The sequence below is a fragment of the Apium graveolens genome, chromosome 7 (assembly GCF_009905375.1).
Source record: "Apium graveolens cultivar Ventura chromosome 7, ASM990537v1, whole genome shotgun sequence".
Classification (NCBI taxonomy): Eukaryota; Viridiplantae; Streptophyta; class Magnoliopsida; order Apiales; family Apiaceae; genus Apium; species Apium graveolens.
This window is the reverse complement of record NC_133653.1, coordinates 56,222,916-56,242,811: the sequence shown is the minus strand read 5'-3', so window position 1 is coordinate 56,242,811 and position 19,896 is coordinate 56,222,916. Positions and strand designations below refer to the sequence as shown.

Sequence of the window (19,896 nt, the reverse complement as noted above, 5' to 3'; positions counted from 1 at the left end):
TTTTTGGATTATATTATTATGCAGATATATGTCACTTTTTTTTAATAGAAAATTAAAATAGGCAAAAAGATTTGCAATACATTATAATACAGTTTGATAAGAAAAAATGCTAAATTTGGGCTAGAATGGCTCACAGTTACTTGGGCCCACCTTTATGTAAAGTTCTACAGCACTCTCCATTTCCAATTCCATTCCAGCGTTTTCATACAATGTCCTCTGTTTCCACTGCTGTTAAGCACTGTGTTTGCTGCAAATATGCAACCCCTCCTGCTGACAACAATTATCAGCCCTCTTTGCTCGTCTTTTCAGGTATCAAGATTCTATCTTTTTCACTTTTTTTTGGTTATTGAGGAAAATGTGTGTTGAATTTTGTGAATTTGATTGATGGGTTTGTGTTTGTTTCTTGATTATGAGGTTTAAGAACAAACCCACAAAAATATAATGAGAATGAAGCAAGTTTTTGAGGAAAGTTGGGACTTTTTTTTTGGTTTTGATTGATTTTAGAGCTTGATTGACAAAACCCACAAAAATTAATGAGAAATGGAGGTAATTTGTGAGGCTTTTTGTTAGTTGTGATTGATTTTAGACCTTATTAAGCAATACCCACAAAAATTTGTGAGGAAATTTGGGCTTAATATAGCTGATTCTTGATCAGTGATGGTGATGGTACAGTTTTGTGTTTAATTATGTTTTTTCCTTGTGTGAAATGAGATTGGACAGATTTTTTTTGGACGGAATGGGGAATTAAAATGTACGCACTAGTTTTGTTTGCTTTTCGAACCCCCCTTTGCTTTTTTTCTCAGGTACCAAGATTTCCCTTTTCAATAATATTTGGCTGTCAAGAAAATGTATCTTGAAAATGATTAATTTAGTTAATAATGGGTATGTTTGGATTTTATGGTAATTTTCGTTTGTTGTGCTTAATTCTAGACCTAAACAGGCAGAACCCACAAAAATTAGTGAGGAATCTTTGAAATTATTTGTATTGATTCTTGATTACTGATGGTGTTGTTTTATGTGTCTTTACGTTCTTTCCTTGTTTAAGATAAAATGGAAAAGATTCAATTTTGGATGAAAATTTTGGTATCAAGAAGTTTATTTTTATTGGACGTTATATAGGAAGTTTGTCTTCGTATCTAGTAGTCCCCCGGTTATATAATATATATCCTTGGAGTATACTTATATTTTGATTTGTGTTTAAAGGGGGAACAGCATTCAATGGTGTTGTGGAAGAGCTTAAGGAACTAACGACTCGTGTTGCACATGTCCTACCTGTTTCAGATGATGGTGGAAGCACGGCTGAGATTGTTCGTGTTCTTGGTAAGTATCCCTATCATATAACAATCTTTTACCCCTCTCTATATTTCAGAAATTTCTACTAAGTTTATGCATTCAAGTGATACATAGTCTGTAATAGAGCGCAAATAGTTTGGGCATTAAAATAAGCAAAGTAATTTTAACCTAGAAATGAGTAATAGTTTAGAGCCCTATATCCCAGTAGTAGTGGAGTTTATTTTCCATCATTGCTAGAGAGTTGATTCTCTTCTGTGCTCTTTACCGAGTATAGAGTGACACTGATTTACTCTGTTTGCTGAGTGGAACTTATGATGTACATTGCACAGAGGGAAACAATATCATTAAGTGCAACATAAAATAACACGTGACTTATTTAACAAACTCTCAATTACGAAGTAAATGTCATCCAGTTTAAGAGAGGAAGAAACAGTAATATTCTAATACCGTCTACTTAGCTGTAAGCAAACAGTTAAATTCAGATCTTTTTTGACATTAATATTAGGCTTTGTCTTTTTTTCCTTAATTAATTTGTTTACTTATCTGTTACATCAAATATTATCATCCACCTGAATGATCTTTTTTTTCCTAATTGAGTTGAAATTAATATGGTTCATAATACATATTCAGGAGGTCCAGCTGTTGGTGACATAAGGTCAAGATGTTTGAGATTGTCTGATGAAAGTACTTTGGAGGCTCTTGCAGTAAGAACATTACTTGGCTATCGATTACCACATGATGCAAAAACAGCGAAATCGGAATGGTATGACTTCATTATTTCACTCTCATGCATTTTATCCATTAATGAAAATTTTAAAGAGATATCCGGTGTGAAGCTCATTACTCATTAGTAGAGGTCTTTTTTGAAGTCTTGTAGTCAGTGTTCCCTCCACTCTCTCCACTCCCTCCCTCCCTACCTTCACTGTTCTTCTCACCCCTGCGCCACCCACCGTTCATTGTAGCAGGCTATTTGCAAGTTTGCTATCTACCATAAAGCTATTACATGCAGTCGTAATCTTTAGTCTCCATCTTGCCAACTTTTTGTCTCTACCTATCAACCATACCTTGACCTTGTACTGAAGAGGAAGATACACAATGTTAGATTCTTTTCATCTATTCTCTGAATCGTCTTCTGACTCCTACTATCGAGTCAACTGATAATATAATTTATTATGTATTGGGTGATTTCAGCATTTATGGCACCTTTACCCCTATGGCACGCCATTATTCAATGTGCTCGGAATTGAATGATACTGAATTTGCATTGACTAGCATATGCATATTTTTACGCATCCAGTAGTACAAATTTGATTTATTCAGTGGTGCTGGTAATTGGGGTGCTTTTTCGTTACAAAATGTATGCTGGATCATTTTGCTCAATTTTCTGTCAATTATGGAACTGGAACCAGATTCTTCTGTTTTTACTGCTTTGTTTTAGCTCCTCTTCCAGGCTCTATAAGTACTTTACTTGGTTTACTTGCATTATCATCTGGCACAATAATAAAGCTCTATTATTAGATGATTATAAAAGCCTACAGAAAAATAGTCATGTTTAACCATAAAAGCTTAAGGGTTCCAAATGCATGTAGGATTGTATGCAAGTGGGTATATACATTAATTTCTGGACCAACAATAAACCCTGCTTCTCTAACCTGTTTTTGTTGTCTCTGGTAGTAGTCACAAATGAATGGTTAACAGCTATATAGTAGGGTTATCTATTTTTACTCTGCTAAAGTTATCAGTTTTGACAGGTATGCTATAGTGGAAGGACATCATTCTCTATGGGAAGGCGTCTCAAAACCATACAGAGATTTGATTCGGGTTCTTTTAGCTTATTTTCAAAACCAGGTTTGTGGTTTTTAATCTCTTTTAATTTCACCCGTTCGTGAAGAAGGGTCTCTTTTGATTATTATTTAAGTTATTGTGGTTCTTTTCTGTATGTATTCTCTCCCTAGGATTGAGAAATTTCGTATGTAGTCATTCTTACTAGTCACAATTTTCAGTAGTAGGAATGCATGTTGTAGATGACGAAATGTTCACATGCCAGTTACTCTAATAAAATTATGTTTATACATATGGTACTATATCATAATGTTGGTGAAGTTTGTCCTGATAATTGTACTGAACTGATCATAACGTTGGTAATAGATTGTATCATAATGTATCTGCCGATATATAACTTTGCAAGAAAGGTTTCTAGAGTTTTTCGTTTTTTACAACCCAGTGGAATCTATGTCCATGGTTTTTCATGCTAATTCCTGGAACATCACCTTGCACTAGTGTGAAATTCTCGAAAGTAATATTTAAGTTTATTGTTCAACATGGAAGCTAATAATATTAATTTCAATTCCCCCTTGCAGATTTTGCGCCACTCTGACATGTCTTTCTGTTTCAGCAATGGAAGGTATCTAACTACCCTTCAGCTCGATGATGTAAATTTTATACACAACCTAACAGTTTATAAGTGTGTATATATTGTTCATTGAATAGAGTATTATTACATTTTAGTATCATAGATATATTATTTTTTACTTTATTAATTAGTTACAATAACGTAAATAATAAGAGACTCTGGTCACTTTGCAGCATAGGAAATTTTTTCTTTGCAGGGGCAAGAATATTCTTCGGGTCGTTAGATGCTGCGATATTTTTATTTTCCCGTGTTTCAAAGATTCCTACAGAGAGTCTGGTTCTTCCAGTCATATCAACCAATGATAGGCTAACTTTGGGTTGTGAATTACAGGTAATGGTGTTCCCTCTCGGATTTTGGTTGCCTGCATATTTTGGGTGATCACTTAGATTATACAACCAGTGGCGTATCTAGGATTATTCCTATGGCGAGGCGCACTAAAAATTAGATTAGCAATACAAGATACACACCCACACACATCATTTTAGATCATACAACCAGTGGTGTATCTTGGATTATGTATGCATAACTACTAAATTTTGCAGATTTAATATATTGTGCTGCTCCACTAGACAAACGAATTTGAACAAAAGGTTTCTTTTAATATGCTTAATTTACCCCTAATTAAATTATTCTGAGGTCACAAATTCAATTTTTTTATTTTATAAAACATCATTGTGAAACTGTAGATAAATTTTATCTGAAGCACAATCCTCCAGTAGATCTGCCCGTCCTTATGACTGTAGATCATAGATTTCACATTGTCCACCTAATCATATTTAGCCTTATCATGTAGCTTGCCACTGTTCTTTAAATAGGTGATAATAAAATAAAAATTGGTTTTCTAACAGAAGAAAATGTGTTGCAGTGTCCATGACATTCTTGTCTAACTTTTGCTGCTGTTTTCTATCCTCAAAAGCAATTTATTTGTATAATTTCACTTTAGTCAGTTTGCTTTCTGATGTTTCATGAAAAGTTTTATCGTAACACTGATATAACCTGTAGGAAAAGAGAAGGTGTGAAAAGATACACATCAGAAATAGCATTTAGGAGAGTAAAAGATATTGTTAGAACTTTTGAATTCTGTATATGGATTTCAAAATTTTGATTTGAATCTTGATGCTCTCAACTTTTTGTTCACCGTCTGTTTTGTTTTATCTTTTACATTTAGGATGGAACAATTATACGTGGTCAAAATGAAATATCTCATCCAACTAAAGTGTCAACAGAACCTGTAGACAAGGTAATAACATTTATGTTCAATTTTTTATTGCTAGTAATCTCAAGTCTCAAGTGTTTCGTGTAATTTTTGTATTCAACTGCAGACACATATGTTAAGTTATGTAATTTTCTATGTTAGTTTCAGTTGTTGGCCGACTGCTATGTTTGTTTTACTAGTGGGTCAGCTGCTGTAATAGTTCTACCAACTTAATATATTCCGTGATACTGTTGATGGTTCTGGACATAAATTTTAATGGAAATCTTTAAAGAGATGCCATTGGGATAGTTATATTGGTATATGATAACTTACTTGGACTTTATGGTCTCACCAACATTGCTTGAAATTCCGCAAAAGAACACAAAAATTTCCCAAGGTGTTGTTTAATTGAGTTAAATATTATTCCTGGATAATTAAAATATTTAAATAGTTGAGTTGTCGAATTATCGAAATAGTTAAACGTTTTCATTTTAATTCTTTGACTTATAGATTACAATGTTTTAGTGACATTCTTAGAATTTTGTATGCTAATTATATGTCCCCATACATTTTAGCACCGATATGTAGATGTTTCCACCACTTTATAGGTGCTGTAGAGAGTCGTATGCTATTGCTAAAAGTGTCGGGGGGTAGTTTGATGACTATCTAGGTGAATGTTGTGTGTATACTGATCTTCCGCAGTCACTAATGATCAGCATATAATTGGTGAAGACTCAAGATAAGCAATTATAAATGCTGACCAGTCAGCTTAATATCATACATGTATTTCATTTTTGTCTGCATTCTAGTTTGTATCAAATCTCAAGCAGTATTTGAGTTATATCCGTGTTAAGTGATGTTTTGTTCTGAACTCTTTAAATTATTTAAGTTTAAGAGTACTGATTTGATCTGCTCTCTACTCCCCTAGTTTGACAAATCATGTGACTGCAGTTTTTATTAACTATTTTAAAATATGTACGTGTTTGCCAAAGTATCTGCCTGTCCTCTTTCTGCTACATTTTTTTGGCAGATTATATAGTTACTGATAATACCTGTTTGTTGGACCCTCATTTGTAGCGAGGCTCTACTGTACCTGCACTTCCTTCAAGAATAAAGCAAGTATTTTACATGTCTAGCGAAGGATGCAGTTTATCACACAAGGTATATTTAGTTATTTACTAATTTGATTTTATTCTGTTTCCCCTTATTTCCCTTATAGGTTTTTTTTTAATTTTACTGCACAAGTATTGTACAATTATTAAAGCAAAAAAGATCGGAAATTTTGTTCTCGGGTTCAGGAAGTTCTCAAATTTTCGGCTTCCCTGTTGAAGATTTAGGAATTATTATGTGTCATCGCAGTTGCATATTACATATTTTTATTGGTTAAATTCTACATCTCCACTAAATTGCACAGCTAATACATTGAGTCATCTTGAAGGTGTTTAGCTAGAATTATATGTCAAAAGTGCATACATGCGTAGATAGATATTTATTAAGGTGTTTTTTTGTACATATTAAACCTTATTGATAAGGATTGTCAAAGATCCATATCAGTTTTGCACAAAAAATAAAGGATGATCCTCCTAATTCTACATCAAGAAGAAATAGTGTCGTCTACTGGTGGCTGATACAGCATTACATTTTAGCTTTAATAAATGTTAATATTGCTTGATTAGCAATGCTTAACCAAGTGGATATCCCTATCCTAGAAACTAATCTTTTAAACTATTCGTTCAACATACATACAGATTAAGAATATAAATGCAATCATATATACCTCCCCACCCATTTGTTCATCCCTGACCCCTGCCTTTAACTACCACTTTCAACCCCCTCATAACCTCCATCACCGTCCCATCTTCTCCATTTTCAACGACGCCATCACTTCATCACTGACCACACAACCTTTTTTTATCACACCCTTCATTTCCCATGTATACACACAAAAACACAAACGAATAATCATTACAACAACAATCAAAATTCTCTGCCTCCTTACGTCAGCGCCAGGTGATTCTTCGATGTGAAGGGGACGACGACTGTGGTAGTCAATAAACATCGGATCAGAGCTGGTTAAAAAAAGATATTAGATCAACATATTTTCAGTTCACATCCTAACTTCTATATAATTACGAACATACCCTTAGTTTCTAGTTTATAGGATTAATTCGTTTATATTAGAGTAGCATTATATATATATATGTATGTATGTGTATTTATATGTATGTATGTATGTATTTATATGTAAGATCCTATTAACCAATTCAATGTTCAATGTAAGTGTTTTGTTTTTCCTAAAGAATCTCTTGCACTCTTAGTAATTTCTATATTCTTTTGATTTTGAAAATGGTGCTGCTTTATGAATTTTTTTGGTATGGCTCTAATCATTAGCAGACATATTGCAGCCACCTACTTGCTCTGTCTAATTATATTATGTACTCTTTTAGTAATTTGTATGTTTTAGAGAAATTTTGAGTTATCTATATTAAAGTTTATATATTTGTTCCAAAAATGATCAAGGCTGAAAGTATATGATAGTTTAATGACATTGCTGAATGTTTTGTACATCAGTTACAATACTGATTGACCACAAATTATTGGCATTGACATATTTTATATTTGATATTTATATTTAGGTCCTTGAAAGCTCTAAGGTTTTCTATTTTACAGGTTTTTCCAAATGTAAACCAGGAAGTGTTGAAGCAGTTAATAAGTGTGGATTGCATTATATATGCTATGGGATCACTTTTTACTTCTATTTGCCCCTCCTTGGTAAGCTTGGAAACCCTTCCTATCAAATTATGTGAGACTTGGTCGAAAAGTATAGGTTGTTTTTCTTCCATGTTTTTTTTGTTATGGTTGATCGTAAATGCAGCAAATAGATCGAGACTCGTAAGTGTAACCTAATGTACTTGAGTGTCAGGTAGGAGGCCAATTAAATTGATGCCAATTTTGCCAGTTTCGAAGTAATGCTTTAATTTCATTCTCCTCCATCAACTTTCTGTTAGCAGAAATAGCATTGTATCACTTCTTGTTTAGCACCCTGTAAAAATGTCCACAACAATATTAAAGGAATAGAGTAATGAGTGCAATGCCAGTTCCCAGAAGGCCAGAACAGACAACACCGGTCACGACTTATTATATCTGTCCAAGAAAAAAATTCCAGTTATATGAACTGTAGTTTGCTTATTATTTTGCTTATAAATGATGTAAATTCTTTGTGTCTCATCCATGTGATAGTATAGTTTACCTGTTTTTTTATAGAAGTTTCAGTATGATATATGAATACAGTACTGCTTTATCATATTTCATCATAAATCTTGCTATGGTCTAGCCTCTGTGGTCTGTGGATGAATACAGCATAATTTACTTTGTTGGACTGGTTTTTAAGTTTCTAGTTGTGTTTATTTCACCTTAAGGGATACTTTTTTGCGTTTTGACTTTTGTCTTACTTAAGGTGGTTTTAATCACCTTTATTTATACTTGAAAAGGGAAATTTTTATTTGTCTTTATTAGTTGCAACTAAGTGTTCGGTATGTCCTGTTGTAGGTTTAGCTCCATTTTATGCCTTCATGAATTACTGACAATATATGTTTTTCATTCTTCTTGTTTTTAGAAGTATTTTTCATTCTTTTTCTTCTTTTGATAATTTCTTGCTTTATAGAATTATGTAGCTCTCCATTTTATTGTGAAAGTACTCTCTAATTGCATATATTCTTGCCTTTGTTTTTTATATATATTATTACAAGTTTGCGCAATTTATAATTCTTCTTAAGCATCTGTCAAGGTTTTGCTTGGAGTTGGGGAGATCATCTCTTCAAGGTCTTGCCCTAAGGTAATTCACAGTACGCATGTTTTTTGTTTGCTCTTTAAATAAAAGTAAGGTGAAATTAACAGGTTTGCCTATATAGAAAAACCATATGCAGATTCCCTTTCTTGAATGTTTCTTCTGGATATTAGACCATCAATCTCCAGCTCGTAACACCAAAATAGTGTAACTCTTACACACTATTTTTCTGTAAAAATTGTACCATCCACAAATATAAGTCCAACCCATTTCACCCAGAATCTTACCCTAAAAGAGCAACCTTTTGTAAATTTTTAATTTATGAAATTTGTAATTATACAATTTTATAACTCTTGCAATGCAGGGGTCTTCTTTAACACACACACACACACATGTTGTACTGATTACATATTTTTCTAATAAAATTCTAATATCAATATAAATTATACTTTTAAATTAAAATGAAATAGAATATATTAATATGTTTTGTTTGTATCTTTAGAACTAATAATATTAATTTTTAGTTTCAATATGTTGTAAACGGGATTTATACCTTAAAGCTTTGCTAGTATTTAGATATTAAAATATAGAACATTCTTTGATTTAACGATTCTCGTATATTTGCACTAAAAGATCTAATGGTTATACCTAACCGTACCCAACTGCCAACCAACCAAACTTTTGATCTTTCCGATACTCAATTGTATAAGCCTAATTAGTCAAAAAAAAAACTTTTGATGTTTCCCCTTCAATAATATAGTATAGGTTATTAATAAAAATGAAATAAATTTAATATAAAAGCATTACCAAACAGAAATAAGATATTACTATATATAAGTTAATATCTAATACCTACATGTGCTTCATGTATTTAAAATTTGAATTTGCTGCATTTGGCGGAAAATAAACTATTTTACAAGATAACAAGCTAACCTATTATGTTTCATGATTTCCTAACCAGTCTGGTAAGCCATAAAGGGAAATGATTGTTAAGTAACCAGTCGCATACTAGGGGAAGGTCCCAAGAGGATCTTATACTCTTCAACACTCTGACATGAATATATTTAAATAACAGAAAATGCTAAGTACCAGTCGTGTACTAGGGGAATTCAATATGTAGCTTAGCACCTTCCATTACTGCTGCAATTTGAATCATTAAAAAATAGCTTTTTTTAACCTCCCAATGTATATACTATGTTTTGTAAGCAAGTATTGTGTACCTTGTACAAATGCAGTTAAAATGTACATAAGTTGCAGCTCCAGCTTTAGATGCTTTAATAACTTTAATTTACTGCTTTACTCTTTCTTTTAGTACTATGATCAGATATCGTCTTTGTCTAATAGTATTGTTCTTGTACCAGGTACTTCTGTTGAATAGTCTGGCTGACAGAGAAACTAGTGGTTTTTCTGCTTCTTGTTTTGTTACTGCAATTACAGATGCTCTCAATCGGACCTGTGGGAGTCTTCATAATTGTCTAGATAACCCTGTAAGTTTGTTAAAATACAGTCAGTTGAAAGATAAGGAAATTGCTAGTGATGATATTATGCGTACTCTTTCAACTTTAGCAATTAGAGATACCTGAATTTTAGGTAAAGAATGTCTTTGGTGTAGCACGACGTTCTCGTCCGTCTGTTTAGAATTTACTAGTGATATATTCACCAGTAAAATCAACTAGTTGACATGTATCAGACCAAAACAAACAGATCTATAACTTTACCCTATTTTTGGAGTTTCTTTGGTTCTGATTTCATCGATTCAGACGGTTCCTGTTTTTAGTTTGATGTTCTTGGCATGGCTTAAATCTTGGTAGTTTATTGATTTGAGAACGTACCGGAATTTTCTTGTTTGCGGTTTAGTGGTTAGATCTAGGATTTTTCGGTTGAAGCTTGTAGTAATTATGTTCATATGTAATATAATTTTAGGGTTTTTGATACTCTCATCTTTCTTGGATCTCCCATTATCCAACATTATATCTGATTGAAATCGATTCATTTCTAGTGGCTCCTCCTCTAGCTTGTGATGAACTATTTCGTGCCTTTTTCCAATATTTGTTAGATTTTCTGATGTTACACGGTAGTTTCTCGAGAGTTTGTAGAATTACTTTTCATTTAATGTAATCTCCAGAGTATAATTTTCTCCTCCTGTATGTAGGCGGAAAAATTATATTCTTCTTGTTGTACCTCCAAGTGAGGAGTGATTCTATCGATACAAGGGGTTGGTTTTCCCAACTCTTTCTTGTCAAAAAAAAGAGAGAATACAAACAGATAATAATGTTTATTTAGAATCTTGCTTATGGTCAGGAACTAATTTAGCAATAAATTGAAAGTGATCATTTATGTGGGACTCTTTCTTCTTTGCAGCCCAGTGACTACATCAATACACTAATGGTACCTAAAGGCGGTCAGATTCCTTTAGATAGTCAGCATTTGGCTACCCAAGGAATATTTGAAGTGGTAATTGTGCTTCTGCTCTCTGTTACAGTAATTGACAATCTACGAAGACCCAACTATTGTTGGGAACACCCCTTTATACAAAACTTTGAATCCATTATTCAATGGCATGACTTCCAAAATCCTAAATAGATTAGTGGCTTCACAGATAAGTGATCTATGGACATTTATCTGTTGCAGTTGTGCCTGATTCTCCTCAGTAGCAATGTGCTTAGATCCTTAGTGTATCTCTTAAAGCTGTTTGTTAACCTAAACAACATATTATTATAATCTAAGATGGGAAAGTGTGGCATCAATATTAATTCTAATGCTAAATTAACAGAATAAGCTCAAATTTGTGTGACTAGTCACTCAGAGTTTGCTCACAAGTACATCTCTTTTGATTTTATCAAATTAGCTGGTTATTAGATGATTGGGGCAAACAGTATCCCGTCCACATTATACCGAAGGATAGTGATAGCTTAAGCTATGTCTATCCCAAGTGGTCGAGTTACTGATAGCCACAACAGAAAAGGCTAAAATCTGTAATCCTCTGTATCTGGTTTAGGGTGCGTTTGGCTGCAACAGCTTTTTTGCTGAAAAGCAGTTAAAAAACTGTTTGGTAAAATTTATAAGCTGCTTTTCTGAAAAGTGCTTTTGGCATAAAAGCTGCCATTAGAGAAAGCAAGTCCCCCCATGCTTTTCGAAAATGCTGCTTTTCAGCTTTTGCGGGAAACAAATGCTGATTTCACCATCAAACCTCATTAAAAGCATTATTTTTTATAATTTTTTACATCAAAATATATACATATTAGAAATATTACCAAACAGTCATCTGATTTGTTCAACAACACTTTTTTCACCAGCACTTTTTAGCACAACAATTTTTAACAGCAATCAGTATCCCACAGTCTCTTCTATTAGACTAAAATGTTGTGAATAATCGATACTAAAAGGTCACTGATAGATTTTAAATCAGCAAACTACTAATTCATCATTTTCTCTAATACTTGGTGAACCACATCATGGATCAGGTACTTCCTGTGCCCTCTCGCTTGTTTATTCCCCCTGAACCTTGTGATATAAGAGTTACTGGTGTCATTTTACATAGTTTAGAGATACAGTTAATATACCTTGTGTGACTGAGAAAGTCAGAATGTTGCTCGGTGCTTCTGATAAGCTAAGGTTTTACAGTCACGATTTTGTCAAAGACATGTCTGAGCTAGATGTTTTAGGTATTATCACTTCCATTGTATGCTGTAGCGATTAAAAAGGGCATGGAAGTAGTCATGTATCCTTGCCCTTTTCAACGAAGCTCTATTCAATTGTTCTGTAGCTCGTTGATGCATTTATAGACTTGTAAACAAGTTTAACGCAACATTTAATGCAATGAATTCATTTGGGTCTTTTAATACATGATTTACGAGTATCCGAATTTCTTACAAAGTATTTGTCTCGCAGATTACTGTTGATACGGTGGATGATCCAAAAGTGGGCATAATTTTTGACCCAAGATCACTGATAGAAGCTCTTGATCGTCTGGTAAGAAAGTGTGAGAGGAGTGTCATGGTCGAGTGAGTGATTGTTTCCAATGATCAGCATTCTGGCAAGCTATAGCTGAAAAAATATTCTTTTTATTTTAGCTCAGGATGTCAAAGGTATATATTCTACCTAGTTGAATTGTGTTTCAAGATTTCTTGTTGCCGGTTGTTCTAACCTGATAACTAAAAATCCCAAATTCTGAACCAGGTCATTATTCTACATATTATAGATATTTTTAGACATGAATAGTATACTGTCCCTGATAAAACAGGTTTTTCTGATGGTTTAAATTTAGATAGCTTAAGAGCACTAAAATGGAGCACTTGTTGGTATTACTAAGATACTCGATATATAGATTTTATACTACTAACCAGCACATTAATTCAAATTTGGTAATTTCTTTTCTGAAAAAATTATAGCAGAGTCTATTTAAATAAACAGAAACTACAAAAAATGACTAGGAAATTATTATATTATGAAGGCTGGAAAAATAGCTTTTGCCAATAGCTAAGATAATTACAAGGTATGCTCTTTACCACACATAAGCTAAATATTGTCAAACACTGGTACGTAAAATTATCAATTCAATTAAAACGAGAAAAGAAAAAAGAACAAGTCTTTTTCTAGTGACACGTAAGAAGTGTCATCAAAGGCAAGAGAAAGCAACAAATAATCGAAGTGATGCGAGGCAATGTTGCTTTGCATGCATGAGGCAAGGCGAGGAGATTATTATAAAGCGGTTGCATTGGCCGCATTGCGAGATTAATCAATAATTTGAGGGAATCGGAAATTCTCTTAAAATTCTAATAAAAATCAAAACAAATTTTATTATCCTAATTTAAATAATATTTGAACTTTAATGACATATTGGTTAACTTCGATCCAGAAGTTTTGAATTTTAAACTCATTTATTAACAACTTAAGAAAAGCCCTACAATCTATGTATTCCATTTGACACCTAAAAGTTACCCATTTAAGTGTTTTAAGTTTATTTATTTGAATGTTAATGGCCTTCACTAGTTTTAATGTGTTTTGAAATGTGTTTTGACTTATGTATTAGTAACAATTTCTTTAATTTGTATATGTTGCTAATCAAATAGTGATACATCTTTATTTTCATGTTTGATGGCCGTTGCGGCATGCGATGCTTTTGCTTCTACATTATAGAGCTACACGTAAGTTTTCATTCAAGATTACTATCATAAATTTGTCATGCTTATGTTAATTGTTGTAGAAATACTGCTACATGTGTTTTTAATAATATAGATGTGTCTAAGTATAAATTTGTGTCGTGAAAGGCATATTTATTTAATGAAGAGATTGCCTCGCCTCTTGTCTCGCGATTAATCAATAGAGATTCCTTGTCGCGTCGTCTCACTTCTAGCCTTAATTAACTTAGTATGTAAATATCCATAATATTCCTACAATTTATATAGTATGAGAACCCTATGAGAACCCCGTACATAATTTGTCCCGTCTAACTAATTACTTTCTAACTATTACCCAGTTAAATAAAATCGAAGGTGACCTTGACTCAAATTAAAAGTGTTAAAAACTTAGATCTTTATAACAATGCATGCTGTGTTGCAATGCATGTGCGTTGGTGTTAGAGCTGGCCACATGTGCGGGTTTGAACCGCACATTCGGGACCGGTTCGTACGGAAACCCGTTATTCGGCCCGAATCGGGCCGGTTAAAACCCGCACAATTCGTTAAATTAGTCGAGCCGGTTACGAATATAATACTGGAAAACCGGGACCGAGCCCGGCCCGCACTAACCCGCACTAGTCGAGCAGAAGGCAGTAATTATTTTCTATGTACTACTGTCTAGTGTCTACTACATGTGATTATGTGCCTACAGCCTACACTGCACTACTCCTCCTGTCTCCTGCCTCCTGCACTAAAAATATAATAATACTTATAATATATTATATCAAGTAATTGGCAGAAAGAAGGGAGAAGGCTGGCGGTGCTTTGCAAAGCACGCACGGCCCGCGGGTTAACCGCACGAGCCCGCACAACTTGTACGCGGTTATTCTCCTGTGCGGTTACGACTTCGGTTTTCTCGATTCGAGGCCGGCCCGAGGCCGGCCCGAGCCCGGCCCGAGCCCGGTTCGTTAATTAAAAGGCCGGTTCAGTGTTACCATTTCGAGTGCCCAACCCGTGTGCGGCCCGGCCCGGCACGCACGGACCGCACAGGTGGCCAGGTGTTGTGTTCTGAAAATACTTACTTTTTTCCCAATTTACATGCATAATTTTGAAGTACATGATTTCCTTGTGTATTTCGGTCCGGACCGAATTAAACAACCGAAATTTTTAAAAAATTAGGACCGAACTAAACTGAAATTAGTGATTTCGGTTTGGTTTTTCGGTTTCGGTTTTGCTCAGCCCTAGTTAAGAGCTCCAATTTTGATGGAATGTATGGGTTTTTTTTATCATAGTTTATGACTTAGAGTACCTAATATAGGAAAGAAAGTAAACAAAGATATACATTGATAACATAATCCAAATGACAAAACCAAATGACATTATTTAATTTGTAAATCAATCGAGATTCCATTGTAGGGATTAGTGTGTGAGACATGGATCTTATATTTTTTGACATTGATGCTTCAGGAAGTGCTCGAGATGCAAGATGTAGCTTTGAGAAGCCAACATGTTTAGAGTATACAAGCATCAATCAATTAATTCGGCGAAGTAAAGCCGTTAAACTGCAGTAGGTACTGGCCCTTCACCACATTTTAAGAAACTGTTGTACAAAATACAGTAAATGAAAGATTTAACCATCCACTTAGAATAAGCATTCTCGTTCTTCTTTGTGATAGGCAGACATGAAAAAGTACACATGTTCGTACGCATATTTGAGATGTGTATCTTTCAAGTAAATTTTCTCAGATCTGAAGCATGTTGGAGATGTGTCATCTTTTTAATACACACGTTAAGAATGTTGCAGATTAGTTAGTATGATTCTCTGCCTGATTTAAATACTGTATCTAGATACTAGAATATTGAACTTGTAGGATGTGGATAAAGTGTGAGTAATTTTCCATCAAATCGAGTAGTTTATTTAAGAGCGTTAATTAATGGTGGACCTGGTCCTTTCTTGTATTATGTTAATATTAGTGAATTTATTGTTTTACACACCCTTTCATGAGTTCCGACTTTAAGTCGTAGTTTTGTGTTTTTTAAAATTTTTTTATTGTCAAGAACGATTGTTTATGAAAGTAATTCTAACATGAACATGTCTAATTCTAAATATATATATCAATGAAATTTTACAACAATTTGGAAGTCCATATAGCAGCTTCAAATAGTTGATATATATGAACATTGGATAAAAATCCAACTTGTCTTCACCCTAACATCTATCACTTTGTGTTCATCTAGTCTTAAGGCGATTGGCCCATTCAGTATGTAATTGTAAAGCTAATATCCTTGATAGCAGTTTGGAATCTATTAGGATATAAATAGTGCTAAACAGAATGGGAAGCAGTAGAATGCGCTTAATCTGTACCACACTTGCAGATAGAAGCTCTACTGGAATAGTGTTGTTCAATGTGTAGCATGGGAGTAATGGTCCTAGTTCTGTCTTGAACTAGTATTGTTCTATGTAATAGCATGGGAACTAATGGTCTTGAGTTCTGTACTGAACTAAAATGTTCTATGTTTAGCATGAGTAATGGTCCTTATTTATGTGGGTTTATCACTATCACCATCAGCCCAGAAGAAAAAAATGAGAATCCATCAACTGATAGCATTGAATGAAGGCTTCAATTGCGAACTGTGCGTGAAGAAAATTAGTACAAGGACTAGTAGCTATTAAATTCACTCTAGCGACTCCAACAATAACATTAGTTAACAAGACACCAACAGATGTGCAAACTATCATATATTTTGTTGTGCATAAACCACAACTCTCTCCATCACCCTCTTCATTTACACAAGCATAAATATTGTTATGCATATATAAGAAATCTTTTCCTCTCCCTCTTTATGTAGAGATGAACTGTGATTATCTTCTAATCCTTTGCAAGAATATATACATTGATAATCCATCTACTGGCCAGCTAAATCTGCTTTAGCGAGGTAGCCTATTGTCAAAAATTTGGACGGAGCATGGGATGAAGTGTAGGTAAATGCTAGAAACTACAAGCGTTGTTCTCAGTTGAAATTTTAGGCATGTTGGGAGTACCTCACGTTCAAATTTGTGCAAATGATATGATCCGTTCTTCTGGCATACATCAGTATTCAATTTACTAGATCCCTGTCATGTGTCCATTAAATCAGGTGAACCCTAAGCATGATATCTACAAGTTGATCTAATTCAAAGCCCCTCATTAGCATAGATGCGTGTAGGTATGTACTAACATTTTAATAAACTTGGTGTTTTTTTGGTGTGTAATGTATTAAAGTGGCTTGAAATCATGAATTACATGATGCAGGGTGGTTGATGACTTGTTCATTTCTTCTTCATTTTTTAAGTCCTCAGTTAACTGTTATTCAAAAAGCTCTCCTCTATTGTCTTCAGCTTCTACCTGCATTAGAATTCAAACTATTAGATGATTAATAGAGAAGATATTGGCATCCATAATTATCGCAAATTCGTACACATGATTGGAAAGGGACACAAAGATAAATATTTGCATTAATGCCGGGAGTTTCGCAGCAGTATATCTCCTCTCCTGCTTCACGAGGTAGTTCAGCTTCAATGCAGGTATAGCGCACTGTTGCTTGCTGATTCCGCGGGTGCCAGCAGGTTGCCTGCTCATTGGAGTCAATTGGTAGCCTGCTGCTTGTTGCTTCCAGCTGGTAACCGTTTCTGGTGTCTTTTTCTTTTTCTTTCTCGTTTCTCACTTTGCACCCAACAGTTAAGAGCTTGTAGTATTAGCAGTCCGTTATTACTAAAAATCAAAATCTCAAGAACTTGAAAATGTTTGCAAGTTTTTTCATTAATTTGGTGTTTTTTAATTTTCGTGTAATACTTGTTTTATATTATTATATGCTACCTGACAAAATTATAATCAACATAAACAATATATGAAATAATGCTACCTTAAAGATTCAGTCCGAAGTTGCATTCTTGAGTTGATATTTTCACAACCAACGAATCATTTGTAACACTTTATTTGTGTTTTTTAGTTTAAGAATTTATAATACTTAAGCGGAAGAAGTAATTGAAATTTATTCGTGTTTTTGATTTGCCTATAGAACTTATAAAAATATTATCCTTCGCTGTGCTATGAGCTAATAGGTAGAAGGAACTAATTTCAATCAATCATGCCCAGAAATACTGCTCAGGATGCTTACTCTCATTCTAAATAATGAAAAAACTGTTTTCTAAAAAATCACCCGGCCTGTGTGTATGGACGTAAAATAGTGATATTCTGATATTCTATTACAAATCTTAGAAGGAACTAATTTGATTTAGGAAAAATGCTAAAAACCTCAAATATTTTCCCAAAATCTACCTAATATTGATGTCTCAATCAAGTATGTAATTATTAAGTTTCCCAATAATGATTTGGATTACGGCAACATACATATGTGCCCCCAAAGTAAAACGCGCCACATACATTCACACGTTATTTGATAAAAAATTTGGGGTACCTAGCATACTACTCATTAATTTAATCATAACAATAAAAGTATATACCGTCATGGATGATACATTAAGATAATTTAAGAAACATAATTAAAATTTTGATTATTCCTTAAATTTGAAATTTAGCTTTAAGAAATTAAACAATAAGATGGGATACTCCATGCAACTATCTTACCTCAACGATGTTTTGCCCTGCCCGCCAGACTGGAAGCTCAATTCCTTTCAAATTAGAATGTAGTATTCTATATAAACCCGTGTTCCGCAACGTCTTACATGTACCTCAGTAGCTTCAACCTCATAGTCCAGTATCTTTGTACCTTACATACAAATATGGCTTTCAAAAATTTCATTATTGCTGCTCTTATACTTTTCGGAGCATGGGCTTGTCAAGCAACATCGCGAACACTTCCTGAAGCATCACTGTTAGAAAGGCATGAGCGATGGATGACTCAGTATGGTCGTCAATACAAGGATGAAGCAGAAAAGACTATGCGTTTTCAGATATTCAACGACAATGTTAAGTTTATTGAAGAATTTAATATGGATGGTAAACATAGTTACAAGCTAGGCATCAATGAATTTGCAGACCTAACAAATGAGGAGTTTCAGACCTCGCGGAATGGATACAAGATGAATGCGAATTCAAGAAACTCTCAGACTACGTTGTTTAGGTATGAAAATGTGACTGCAGTGCCGTCTAGTATGGACTGGAGGAAAAAAGGAGCTGTTACACCTATCAAAGACCAAGGCCAGTGTGGTAAGATAATCTGTAGCTATATAATTCTTAAAATATTCATCTGTACCTCTTGACTTTTAAGACTAACTTTAGGAGCAATGTGATTATGAACAAAAGGAAGTTGCTGGGCATTTTCAACAATAGCTGCCACAGAAGGAATCACTAAACTTAAGACTGGAAAACTTATCTCACTGTCAGAGCAAGAACTCGTAGATTGTGACAAAAGTGGGGAGGATCAAGGCTGTGAAGGTGGCTACATGGAAGATGGCTTTGAATTTATTATAAAGAACAAAGGTATAGCTTCTGAAGCATCTTACCCTTACTCTGCAGCTGATGGAACTTGCAATACCAAAGAAGAAGCTTCACGAGCAGCCAAAATTAGCGGTTATGAAAAGGTACCGGCCAACAGTGAGACAGCATTGCTGAAAGCAGTTGCCAATCAGCCTATATCAGTTTCTATAGATGCAAGTGGAGCCTCATTCCAGTTCTACTCTAGTGGGGTTTTTACAGGAGATTGTGGAACAGACCTTGATCACGGTGTCACTGCAGTTGGTTATGGTAAAACCAGTGATGGCACCAAGTACTGGTTAGTTAAGAACTCGTGGGGCACGAGCTGGGGAGACAGCGGATACATAATGATGCAGAGGGGTGTTGCTGACAAAAGCGGACTCTGTGGTATAGCTATGGATGCATCCTATCCAACAGCTTAGACCTTCCTAATCTATATATTTCCTATGTACTTAAAGTTGTATATTATGTGTATATGGGGCACGTAAGTGGGATCATGTAAAAGTTGAACAGTGTACTCAAAGTTTGCTAGTGCGCAATACAGTTCAGATGTACATAACATACTAAAATTAATGGCAAGGTGTTATATATCATTACAATCCCACCTCTTA

The 19,896-nt window shown here is 34.2% G+C and overlaps 2 protein-coding genes across 6 annotated transcripts; both read left to right on the top strand.

Annotated features, from left to right (window-relative positions):
- Nucleotides 1-108: 108 nt before the first annotated feature.
- LOC141671054 (uncharacterized protein YNL011C) lies at nt 109-15,804 on the top strand. Of its 5 annotated transcripts, none has more exons than XM_074477140.1 (15): nt 109-309; nt 1,204-1,320; nt 1,924-2,056; nt 3,045-3,141; nt 3,654-3,697; nt 3,880-4,036; nt 4,875-4,946; nt 5,979-6,062; nt 7,572-7,673; nt 8,689-8,736; nt 10,050-10,175; nt 11,050-11,142; nt 12,580-13,835; nt 15,276-15,379; nt 15,489-15,804. In XM_074477140.1, the coding sequence occupies exons 1-13, from the start codon at nt 126-128 to the stop codon at nt 12,694-12,696; spliced, it is 1,374 nt and encodes a 457-aa protein (XP_074333241.1). In that variant the 5' UTR covers nt 109-125; the 3' UTR covers nt 12,697-13,835; nt 15,276-15,379; nt 15,489-15,804. The 5 variants fall into 5 exon arrangements, with proteins under 5 accessions (XP_074333241.1, XP_074333240.1, XP_074333238.1 ...); XM_074477139.1 differs by having other exon boundaries at nt 15,485-15,804; XM_074477137.1 differs by having other exon boundaries at nt 15,276-15,804.
- A 1,571-nt stretch (nt 15,805-17,375) lies between these two features.
- Nucleotides 17,376-19,896, top strand: LOC141671055 (senescence-specific cysteine protease SAG39-like). Its single transcript, XM_074477143.1, has 2 exons — nt 17,376-19,018; nt 19,115-19,896. The coding sequence occupies exons 1-2, from the start codon at nt 18,535-18,537 to the stop codon at nt 19,705-19,707; spliced, it is 1,077 nt and encodes a 358-aa protein (XP_074333244.1). The 5' UTR covers nt 17,376-18,534; the 3' UTR covers nt 19,708-19,896.